At 41.1% G+C, this 12,374-nt stretch overlaps 1 protein-coding gene and 1 long non-coding RNA gene across 2 annotated transcripts in view; one reads left to right on the top strand and one right to left on the bottom strand.

The window, feature by feature from the left end:
- Positions 1-12,374, top strand: part of LOC147058604 (uncharacterized) — a 113,392-nt gene that overhangs the window by 44,104 nt on the left and 56,914 nt on the right. The window lies entirely within an intron of this gene.
- Positions 1-12,374, bottom strand: part of edil3a (EGF like and discoidin domains 3a) — a 45,595-nt gene that overhangs the window by 10,898 nt on the left and 22,323 nt on the right. The window contains exons 3-7 of the mRNA XM_085910490.1: positions 12,114-12,227; positions 9,654-9,835; positions 6,593-6,748; positions 5,392-5,536; positions 5,114-5,298 (exon numbers count right to left, since the gene is read on the bottom strand). Coding sequence (XP_085766616.1) covers positions 5,114-5,298; positions 5,392-5,536; positions 6,593-6,748; positions 9,654-9,835; positions 12,114-12,227 — 782 coding nt within the window. The remainder of the gene's footprint in view (positions 1-5,113; positions 5,299-5,391; positions 5,537-6,592; positions 6,749-9,653; positions 9,836-12,113; positions 12,228-12,374) is intronic.

The following is a 12,374-nucleotide window of genomic DNA, read 5'->3' as shown; positions in this document are numbered from 1 at the left end:
TAAGTACGACGAAACCCTCCATTTGAAGTCACATATTTGTGTTAATTGCATTTCATCTGCGTAGAAGATGTTCTGTTTTGTTGGAGATTCTTCAGAAGTCATTTTTTTACAGGAAATAGTGGGTCAAGTCTCCTTTGCCTTTACAATATGCTTGTTATCTCTCAAAATTGTTACTGTAAAAGTGCAATTTGTACAAAATATTACTGGGGATATTTGTTTGTGGAGCACTAGCTTTTCGTGCTGGCGTGCCAACGACTAGTATTGATAAGCCTCACGTGAAGCCGGTTTTGTTTGTGTCGAATGAATACGCGGGGATATCGAAATGTACAAAGGTGAATGGAAATGAAAGCAAAATATTCACATCCAAAATGAATTCTAGTTCAGGTCGTTGCACTCCAGACAGTTGTGGCGGATTCCACATTTAAAGCGAGAGCTGCTGAGCACTCGTGGAATCCATCATCACCCCGATAAAACAGATACGCGCGCCCTAAGTTCAACTGAGAGTCAGCAACGAGAAGGTGGAGAGCAAGTGTGTGACGTGGAGGCGTGCGATGGATGTGTTGTGGAATGATAAGATGGCGTCCTTGGATAATGAAAAGTTACACAGGCACCAGCAGCCACGTACAAAACATTTAAGCGGGTGTATAGGTGGACGCCAGGGATGCTAAAAACCTTCCAACGTAAGTGAATCAAGGCAGCAGATGGAGTCGCCCTATACGTATTCCGTAATTTAATTTGGTAGCAAATTTAATCATACTGGTTGTGGGGAAATTGAATAAAGCAGAGGAGGAAAGAAGTCTAATGAAGAGAATGTTATATAAATCAATAAAAACAAAAATAGAAACTTCCAGAATGTTGAGATAAAGCCTTAAAAAGCCATAAAGCAAGTAGCGGAACGGCAGGTTCCACTAATGAAGCCATCTAAATATTGGGTTTATTTCGGGAGGTACGTATTTCCAACACCAAACACAAGAGTGCTTTAGTAGAATTAGTCATTAGTGTTTAATGTTGTATGAATATGTGGGGTTAGCTATCGGCCACCTTTTTTTTGTTTGTCATTTGCCCATGACTAATTTAGCTCCCCACTGTTGTTCTTCTTAAAAGAGATAGAAACAGATACAATTGACGTGTATGTTATCATCCGCAATCCGGGGACACAATTCAATGTCGTAATTGAATCAATGACAACTAAAATCACAACAAATAAAAGTGAATGGGACAGGTGGAATGAAAAAGTGTTCAAATAATGAGCAGCCAGTGGAATAAAGCAAGCATTCATTGAAAAACTGATGAAGAGGCAGACCACAAGGGAAAAGCACCTTTATCTCTGTACAAGTAGATCAATAAAGCGTGACAACAAGAAAGATGCTGGATTCGCCAACAAATATGATCTTTTTTTTCCCAATATATATGTTATTAATTTATTTTGTGTCTGTGTGTGAGGGGGGGGGGCGGCAGAATCAATCTGGAAGAAGTCAGACAATGACTCAGTGGTATAAGTTGCATTGCTCATAAGTCAACAAAGATGTCGGCTCCCGTTCTCAAGATAAAACATAATTATTGCTTTTCAACTTGATCCCAATTCACTTTAAAAGTCTTTTTGATACCGTGCCTCAGTGGATGGAAGGAACAAAGAAACTAAGTCTAACTAATGGATAGAAATACAGCGCTCCATTGGAGGTGACGATTAGATCGGGAAGAAGTGCCAAAGTATCCGCCAACTGATAAAAGCCGGTTTGATTACAACGGCATGCTCGCAAACACGGACGGAGCGCTAATCAGTCACACATTAAAAGCGTATTGTTCCCTGAGGTCTCCCTAGCACGTGGGACATCTACAGCGACGTGTGTCGTCCTGCGGCTTGCAAACAGATGGCCTATTTACCTTTTGTAGGATATCAAGTCATCCATTCCGCAAAGGGCATTCTGAATTTTATGACGGGAACATACTTTAGAAGACTTACAAACGGGATGAGCAGACTGAGCCTAATCGTTATATTAGGTTATATATATATATATATATATATATATATATATATATATATATATATACATTTAAAAAAGATTCAGAGGCCCTTATATAAAGAAAATTGAGCCAGCTCACTTTGGTGTAATTTATTCACGAATAAAATTGATTATCACTGTCACACAAAAAAAAAAAGTTTGGCGACTACATCATTTTTCCAACTTGACACATTTACTGTGAAACTGCTTGATTCTTACTGCTTTAATTAAAGGTGACTAATTAATTCTCTGTAAGTTCTGGTGTTAATTTCTCTCCTCATCTACTTTTCCTAACACTTGAGTTTTTTTCTCCGATAGGGATCAATGTTTGACAAAGCCTTACAAAGCAAAACAGTGCAGAGTAACTACTCAGGCCCTTGAGTAATCTGGTGTTTATGCTGAGATTTGAAAAATAGTCCCCTCACAAAAAAATCACCTCACACCTTATATAACATACAATATAGGCACTGGGTAATTTTGCATTTTTAATTAGCACCCGTATACATTTAACATTTTTAAAATGCTAAATTATATAGAAAATTCTAAATGATTATAATAATATATCATGAATTATATGAAATTATATACAATATATCCAGACATCATTTATTTAACAATAACATTTGGAAGTTTCTGAATTCAACGCTCTCCCAAATTTCCCTTGGTAAAAACCCATCAGAGCTCCTTAATGAGTAAACGCCTTCCTCTCGCACTTTCACACTTGTTGCCACTGGCAAGTACAATCTGTCACATTGAGCAAACACGCGTCACACCTGATGTTCTCTCGGCAATGGCAGGAACAAGCCGGCAAGGCGTGCCCTCGTTGCTGCAGTAAAGAAGAATTTCAACAGCCGAGCCCAAAATTTGGTGTGAACAGCAGATGTTAATGACACCCACAACTGCAAAGGCACGGCGGATCCGCCTGAAACGACTGACTTTAATGTTGTTGACAAAGTCTAACCATGGCTATTAACCACTCTTAGACTTTTTAATGTTTCCTCATGGGATCTGTGAGAATGCGAGAAAACGTGATCACATTTTAGAGACTTCTAACATTCCGTTCGACCAACCTGAGCTGACACACAAAGCTACTTTGAATAAAATAATGGACGTTGGATGTAAAAGTTGATTTGGGGTCACGTAGAACAGGTGCACGTTGCCTTAACGGGGAGACTATGAAAGTTGAAAATAATCAGGGGGGGGGGGGGTTGTTGGAGTGTATAATAAACTAATCTTCTTCCACCAGCTGGAGCACTCGGCAGCTCAATCTGACAAGCTTGAGCTTCCCTCTTTAAAACATCTTGAACGCTGATTTTTTAATTTTTTTCTCTTCCGCACACAGCCTGAAATCATTCCGTCTTGGACAAATCCCAAACAGGCATGCTTCTTCTCGTCTGTTGAACCTTTTAGAGCTTGTTGGCAGCGCCCAGTTTAACTTTGTTTTCGTTTAGGGAAAGCCGAGATCAGCTTTTCAACAAATAGTTCTGTTCAAATATTTCATCACATGGTTAAACTGTCCGTTATCCTCCGTTGATGTAATTACGTATGGTGTATAATTTCATCGTTTAGCCGACGAGACGTTTTTTTCTGGGAATACAACTGTTGATCTAAACAAAGAAATGGATGTCATTTCCAATGGATGTAAGAGCCGAAGTGACTTCCTGCAAAGCTTGTCGTTAACCTTCGACCTTCTTCCTTGCTGGCCTCGTCTTTTTGGAGCGGTGACTTGAAAAATGAGTTTAATTTGTTCCGTGACCTCGCTTGTAATTCACAATCAAATGGAAATGCCTTTCATCTGTTACAGCTTCAGAATTTCTTTTATACAGTATTGGAAAAAAAAATAGCACCTGTAAAAACATGAATGAATTAATTAATTAAATAAGACCAATGACGACAAAGTGAGGTCGTATAAGCAAGACCATAGAAATGTAAATGCAAACAGAATGCGAGGAAGCTGCCTAAAAGATTCATACCGAATGATTTTTTTTTTTCTCCCATTAAAGTAAAGTGAATGCATCAAGTAGTCCGGTTTGAGATTAGTGCCTGAACAGTTTGCAGCGAGGAGAATAGTGCTGGGTGTCTTGATTAATTGGAATACTTAACTTGTCATTAAGGATGATTGATTTCATTCATTTGTAAGGTTGAAACGAATTTCGGAACGTGAATGAATTATTTGTGACGGTGGCGCAACAAAGATAACAAATTGATTTGAGGTTGAATACATATAAGAGTGATAACTTCTTGATTAGTAGCAGTGAAGTAGGACACAATGGCCAAGTCTTAATGTTTTCTCTTTTTAAGCCTGTCGGGGAGCATTGATTTTACTCAGCGCAACTATATAGCGTCTAAAGATTCCTGCAGGCACAGCATGTAATATGAGACAAGTTTTCTTTGACCCACAACGATCCATTTTGCTTCGCTCTGGTCAGGATGCGGCCGGCCGGCTTAAGTACCCGTCTGCTCCGGTACGCACCCTGCCATACCTCCAACAAAAGCTTTCAGAGTAATCACAAACATATCTGACAAGAGCCCAACCAATCTAATAAGGTCCGGATAAGTCCACGGGCAGGCTGCACCAATGGAGCGACGGTCACGGCAGAAAGGCCAATAAATCAAAGAAATCACTCTGATCTTCAATTCCCTCGGAGGATGATCCACATCGCCGTTCCCTCCGCGCTATCGGTTTTACAGATTGAACTTGGAGCCGGGAGGCTGGCTGGAAAAGAAGTCCGCCTTTTCTGCCTTTTTAAAAGGATTACGGCCACGCCACAGATCGTATAAATGAAGACGTGCTGCTAAATGGACAATAATCCTCAAATGTATTGGTCTCATCTTGTTAAACACAAAGCGTGGGGGCTAATGGTTCATTTAGAGGCATATCGTTTTAGGAGACATTTTTGCCCATCACTTACTGTCATGAAAACAAAACGAGTGCTTTGATGGTGATAATAAACCTCAGCCAAAGCCAAAGATAACGGCGCCTATTCAACGATGGCAAGTTGAAGACATTAGAAAGGCAAGAAATATAAGTCTAGCGCCAACCGACGCCACTTGCAAATTGTCCGAGCACGGAAGACCATCTTCCAAACGGTACTCTGGGCTTTCCTTACCTGGAGCCACTGCGACTGGTCACTACGTCCCGCGGTCCAAGCGTTGACTTTGCCCTGCTTGTCCAAACGGGCTTTTCCAGGCTCCCAAGTGAACATGTCCATGTTGAGCGTCCTGAAGATGGAGGAGGCCGTCACTTGGTAGTCCTGAACGTGCCCAGATTTCATCCCCAGTGGTTCAGAGCAACCTGGAGATGACGAGAGCGGATTTCTTTTGATTTTCCGTCGGCCACGTTGCAAATATTAAAATAAGGAAGCGAGTTTACGATCGGGTCACTTACCCGTCACCTCACATCCGAGCAGTTCCATACGTAAGGTGCAGTGCCTTCGGCACACTTGGGGATAAATGCGCACAAACTGGGCTTCGACGGGTGGAGTGAAGGAGTTGGCTGACGGAGCGTTGTTGTCGACGTTTCCTCTGAAAATCTGAAAAAAAAACGTACAGCATACGGTGGTGACGAGGGTGCCGGAACGGATCAGTACAACTAGCAGTCTATCTGGCGCCATGTCTCTGGTGTCTACTTAACACTCTACAAATTGCTCTCCCTCAAGGTCAATGAGCTCCAAGTATTGCGAAAATAGATGGTTTCTCGCACGATTTGAGCCGGTAATTCATAAGAAGAGTGGTGTATTTTAGATTAGTGCTCCAATTATAGAACTATTCCTTCTGATAGTCTGACAACGCTCCCTTTTCGAAGGACTTATGCAGCGTGAAATGTTACGTTTACCCAAGCTTCACGTTCACTGTAAAAGCATTTGCGGTTGTGCTTGAAAACATCACGCGGTTGAGGCGCCCGGCTACCATGTCACGAATATGCTGTTCAGTATTTGTAAATTTGCCATTTTTTGGGGTGCTAACCTGTAGAATATTGGAATTGTATAAATAGCCGATATAGTGAATTTTGCCATTACAATTTCCACGGATTCTTTTACATTACCGTATTTCTTCGACTTCAGCTATTTAAGTTCTATTCCGTATATTTCTTTGCCCATCTGTGATATCACGACAGTTTAAGCTCGCATATTATTGAGGCTAATACTGTGGATGAGGCTCATGTTTTGTTTATGTTGAATAATTTGACTTTGAAATCCAGGTATGTAAGATTGAAAGTAATAATTTTAGTCCGTGTCCTGACTTTTTGTTCGAGTCTTGATCTTTAAACCTTTGGAGGTCAGGGTTATCCGGCACATAGCCCAATGTGGGACAGGGGTAGTCTGCTGTCAGGAATGAAAAAAATATATAATATATGAAAAATATATTAAAAGTCCGACATGAAAAAAAATCATAAAAGTGAGAGGGATAAGGGGTAGCGAGCTAAGTGCTGTGTCTGCTAGCTAATTAAACTGCAATCTCTGCTTGTCCTCTGCCCTGCCCTTGACTGAGTGAACAACCTTCTACTGCTACGTGTAGCTTCAAAAATGGAGACACCGTACATGGTGGCCTCCAGTGGTGTTTGGTGCAGATAGATGTGTATTCCTCACCATGTCCTCATCTTTGCCCTTGACTTTGTATGTTCTCCATGTCTTCCCATCCTCACTGTAAGCCACTTTGTATGACTTGACGTACTCCGGGCTGCCAATTCGTTTGGCTCCCTGGGTAATTAGGCCCGTGACCCTCATTCGCCTCTGCAGGTTAATCTGTGGGAATGAGAAGAAAGAAAACAAAAAAATAAATCATGCAAATGCCAGAAATGACAGGCTTCACGGGGCTTTGTGCGTCAATTGAAGTCATAGAAATCAATGCAGTCTCTTCAATCTCCCTTGTCGGGGCCATCCATCTTTTCAGAAAGTCTGCGATCAGATAGAACGTTTAATCAATCCTCCCATTCCAAAGCCAATCTGCCATCTCTGTGCCGACTGCCAATATGGTGCCATGTAAATCGTAGAAGAAGATGAGTTAAAGAGAAGGAAAGGAGAAATGTGTTAGGAGCGCACAGAAAGACCATTACCGAGACACGACGTGTTTTTTTCTTTGGCATCCGTGTTAAATAGCTTTGAAACGTTTTTCGGGCTTTTTACCAGATTGAATTGACTGAAAATGGCAACATGATTTTCTTTTGATGGTCATGTTCCATTTGGTGGTTTTAATGGCACAGCCACACCTGTTAAATGAAAATAAGAATAGAAAAAAAAGACACCATGCAGGTGTTCATGTTGTAAAATTGGATATTGACACAAATATTTACACCAAAACTTTGGGTTATTTTTCATTAAGTTGAGCTAGCTCATCATTTTATTGTTTAATCACCAGCCTTGTATGATATTGTCAGACACAGTCGCACAAGGCTTTCTTGCAGTGTTAATATAGGCCCTAAAAAACATTTTTTTCTTCTTCTACAAACCCAAAGCAACTTATTAAGTTAATCATTTATAAGGACAGTACTTAGAGCCGCATAGCTGCAGTGACCCTCTAGTTTCCATTCAGGCCGTCTTTCTGTTCACTGCCCCTCCACAGAGACGTATATTTCTTTCACTAATTAGAAGCTCTCTTACTAAAAGGCCACTGCCAAGGTAATTGGGGTGATCCTTCACATTTTTAATGAGCACTCAGTAACACACCTCTGACACTTCAGTGCTAATAGTGATGCATATATTTGTTTGAGTGAGGCACCCTTGGAAGCATCTTGCTGAAATGGTGGCTTGCAAACTTGCATGCATGACCCATTTTCAAGGAAACATTGAGAGGCAATTCACCAAAAAATTCCAGTTTGGTTTACATATTTATCAAAATGATTGATTTAAAAAAAAAAAAAAAAGAGCGTGTTTAAAACAATAGAAATAAATCACATCTTTCTAAATAGAAGATGAAATATTTAAAAGAGCAACGAGTCTGTGGGTTTTAATTCCAACTCAGACCCTTCAAAGTCTCCCTGTTCTTCTGTTCCACTGTCAAAAATATGTTTTATGTATGTCTAAATCAGCAGGCAGACGGCTCAACCCCCGTGACTCTGCACAGAATAAGCAGTAAGCAAAAGGGAGATAGAATAGGAATGCTAATAGCCACTCAAAATCACAACACTCGTCAATTAAATCACTAATATCTCAAACCTTTCCCCATTTAAATGAATGGAAATCATGCTTTGTGTTGATGCTTCCCAATTATGTGTTAGCATTAAGCTAGTGGGCGAAAACTGATGTGGTTGTTTTAAATACACTTCTGTTTATTTTGACAGAAAATCTCAACTGGCAAAGACATGCTTGGAACCTCTTTTTAAAAATGTTTTTCTTTAAATACCAAAATGCTGATTATTTTGAAGTTGAGATGAGTTTACTGCCACCATACAACACTCGCATCTCAAATGAGAAAAAAATGAATAAATCAAGATGACAGTTCATATGGCAAAACTCCCAAGTCTGTCATAAGCATCTTTGCTCACAATTTTGCTCCATTATTTTTCTTTTATCATCTCATACAGGCCTGTGGAAATGAAATTCCTTTTTACAGCACACGTCCTGCAAATGTTGACGTGTGTCTATTATCACATTAACTGTTTAATATCTTCTCAATTATGCATGGACTTTCACACGCGCTTTGGGCTTTTTCAATCCCCCAAACCGTATTTTACCGATATTGGTCAGACCTGTAGTACGTATGTTTCCCTGGAGTGCTCAAATGTGTGAGCAAGTTGGTGAAAAAACTGTGGGGGAAACGACACTCACATCGATGTGTGAGGAGAAACAAGTGCATGAACCAACACAAACAAGCACAGCGCATGCGAGCTCGTAGGCAACGCTGTGATGTATTATTCAAAGTCTGTTGCTTTTTGTGATTCATTTGTTGAGGTTCAGAGGAAAAAAAACTCCACTGACTAGCTTCCAAGGATGCCACACTGCACCAGAACAAGACTTTCCAATAGCCAGAAGAATCTGATCTCTTCACAGACGAGGTTGTCATGTGTCAATATTACCGTGGCACATTATAGACAGTCAGCCAAATGGTTTTGTGACACAAAAGCAGCCCCAAAGTACTGATACAACTACTCGTCTGTTCGTGTCCCAATTATCTGAACCCACATGTTGAAGAAACACACAATGCCTACAGCATCCCGCTCAACATCCCACACGACATCATTAAAGGCAAACAAACTGCCTGAATGTTTGATGTCCTCTTCTCCACAACCTCTGCATGTGCCAAGCCCCTCGTCTCGTGTTAATGTTGCCTTCACGCTTTTCTTCGACAAATCCCTTTTTTTGTTGTGTCTCATTTTTCCTGGAGGTACCATTTCTATGTCTCTGTATGAATGATAGAGAGGTGCTAAATTGTATGTTGTGCTACAGGGTTATGGCTACAGTTTTATTGACAATTTAAAGGGATGACTGGCGTGTTGTGGATCACATAGTAACCTTTCATATTACTGCTGGCCCAAATATAATTCCATTTGTAATGTCAGTCATAGAGGTAGCCAGGCTGCCTCTCAAAGTTCAAGTGAACTGGGATGTAGCTCCATGCATTATGAATTAAGAAGCAAGAAAAAGGCCATTTTTAACATTGAAGCATCATTTCAGACTGCTTATTGGCCTTAACTCAGTTTTGCGTATTTACCTGAATCCACGGCCATCTGTCGTTTTCAGCCGCAGTCCACGCGTTCACCAAACCCTTCTTGTTGAGGCGTGCAAAATACGGGTACCACTTCTGCAAGCCAAATAAAGCCCGGTGGGTGGAGGAAGCTGTTATCTGTTGGTTGGAGATTATGCCGCCTTCCATGCCCAGTGGTCCAGAGCACTCTGAGCAAAGAACGCACAGTCGAACAGTTGTCATATTTTCGCTCTCAATGGTACACAAGTGCGGCAAACGGAGTCATGCTGATCTTAGAGGCACGTAAGAAAAATAGCATACATTTGTAAACACATTTTTCATAGCGACTGGATAAACAGCTGATTGATTTCTTTTGTTTGAGATATTTCCAGCTCATCTGAAACATTCCTGGCTTATTTTTTTGCACGCGGCACTCAGAATAACAGCTACCGTGTTAAGTCTAATCGTTAGTAACCAAACGTCAGCGTGTTGAGAGAAAATTAATTACAGGACTGACACACACGCACACACATACAAATCATACTTGAGTCCTATGACAGACCTTCCAGAGTATACAGCTGTGAAAAAAATGTTGCCCAGAAGGAAGTGTTAAGGAAGAACGACCCAATAGGAACAAGTCAAGCACATCATGTCCAGCTGCTAAAACAAACATGGAGCCAGCAATGTCTCGCAACTGTCCAAAGGGACGCAATGGAAACACAACGAGAGCAAGTAATATCTGTCTTTTTTTTTTTTTTTTTTTTAATACCACCGTTGTAAATCCATCTCACCTCAGATGACCTTTCGTGTGTGTGTGTGACTCAATAATTCCAGACGGATGACAGAATGTCGGCGGTGAATGTGGCATTGCACTATTTATCTGATTTTTCCCACATCAAATCATTTGACCCTCATTTTGGGAGACTCCCATCTCACTACAGAGTCCTTTTGTAACGCTTTTCAACAAAAACGACTCCTAGCCCGTGATCTATTAAATGGATTGAATAAATTTATGAATCCATAATGAAAAGGATAACATTGGATTTGAATATTTTGCCAAACAAGGTAACACGGTCATCATGTAAGAGTGGGTGCGAGAGTACAACAATACGCTAGTTGTGGATGAGAATAGCCGTTAACTTCACTACCATTCCCAACGTTGGTCCTCTTCAAATAGTCATACCGACGGGACTAAGGGAGTGTCGTCAAGGAACGAGGACAAAGCGAAAATGTGATGTCCACCAAGTGTGAGACAACAAATGTATTCATTTGTAACCGATATCACAACACTTGTGTTGTTTTGTGAGTTTAGAGAATGGTAATCACTTCAAATTTGTGGTCAAAAGACAAGCAGTCAACCAACAAGACACTCTTGCAAAGCCACGGTCCTTCTCACCTGGCAGACGTAAGCCGCTACTCTTAATGATCCGCCTGCCGGTCGTCTATCAGAGCAGCAGAGGCGGGCGGCCCCCGAGCCTTGGCCTGCTGGCCCCCGAGCATACATCAGATCTGAGACAGCCCCCATCACTAACGGCACCGCCGCCGTGTGACGCCTGGATCCATCTCGCGCGAGCCCTACCAACAGCCTCCACGAATTAGCCGAGCAATACTAATGAGCACGAGGCAGATGGCGAGATAAATAAAATAATAATAATCATATCCACCAGGCAGCAGGTGACAACAATGGCGTCATTATGTGATACGTGAGGCTGGATAAAATTAAAAAAAAATACCCATTAGAAAGCCTTTAAATGTTGCACGCTAATCTAAATGATATAAATGGTAATATATGCTAATTTGGTACAACAGAGGCGTTGCCACACATTCGGCACATACCAGAAAGCTCCACTGCTCGATTGTCTCATTGACCGTACTGAAATATATCATTTGGCAATCATAGAGAGAGAAAAGTGAAATGTAACCCCTTGACAAAAGCTATATGTATTATAATACAGAAGAAGCGTACTGTATCTTCTCCGCCAGACACCTGCAAAGTAACCCTGGAATGCTTTCTGTGAACTGTAGACATGCCGTGAGATAGAAAAGCAGATGAATACATTGGTGAGTCACAGTGCAGCGGAGGCTCACGGTTCCGAGTGTACTGGAACATTAATCCTAATCTGCTCTCAGAGTGAGTGGGAAAAATCCTCAGAAGAAGCATAATAAACACACTAAGTTCCTTTTGAGCTCCTGAGCATTTTGTAAAAGAGAAAGCCACTTGTGATAAGACAGAAGCTCTCTCTCGTTCTCTGTACAGCCAAGGGGGAGCACTTAAAGGAAAACTAATTGGTCGTGGTAGTTGTACTGTTTGAACATGTCATTACTTTGTGCTTGGGGGGGGGGGGGTCTCATGTGTTTTTGTAAACATGCATTTTATCTTTACAATTTAAAAATGTATTCGTTGTGATGTGAAAGGAAGGGAAGCTGAGTTGTGTGAAGTAGTTGGATCTTAAGCATTTTCGGATGAATAACAAAGCAAGTACATACTATGTTGGCAGTTCCTCCCCATGTACTCCCCGGGACATTCGCAGGAGTAGTTTGCAGCGAGATCGGTGCAAAGGCCCCCGTTCTTGCATGGCTCTCTTTCACATTCATTCATATCTGAAAACACAAACATAGATTCACAGTAATCACATTTTTATTTCAACTAAACGTCAGAACTGATGAAAATTCAAATAGCTATGCAAATTGGGTATTCTGGACAAATTGTGGACAGTAAAAGAGATTTTTTTTTTTCCCCCCCAAACT

The sequence above is a fragment of the Syngnathus leptorhynchus genome, chromosome 4, assembly GCF_054491065.1.
Source record: "Syngnathus leptorhynchus isolate UIUO chromosome 4, UIUO_Slep, whole genome shotgun sequence".
Classification (NCBI taxonomy): domain Eukaryota; kingdom Metazoa; phylum Chordata; class Actinopteri; order Syngnathiformes; family Syngnathidae; genus Syngnathus; species Syngnathus leptorhynchus.
The sequence above is the reverse complement of the archived record's forward strand: the minus strand, read 5'-3'. Positions and strand labels throughout refer to the sequence as shown.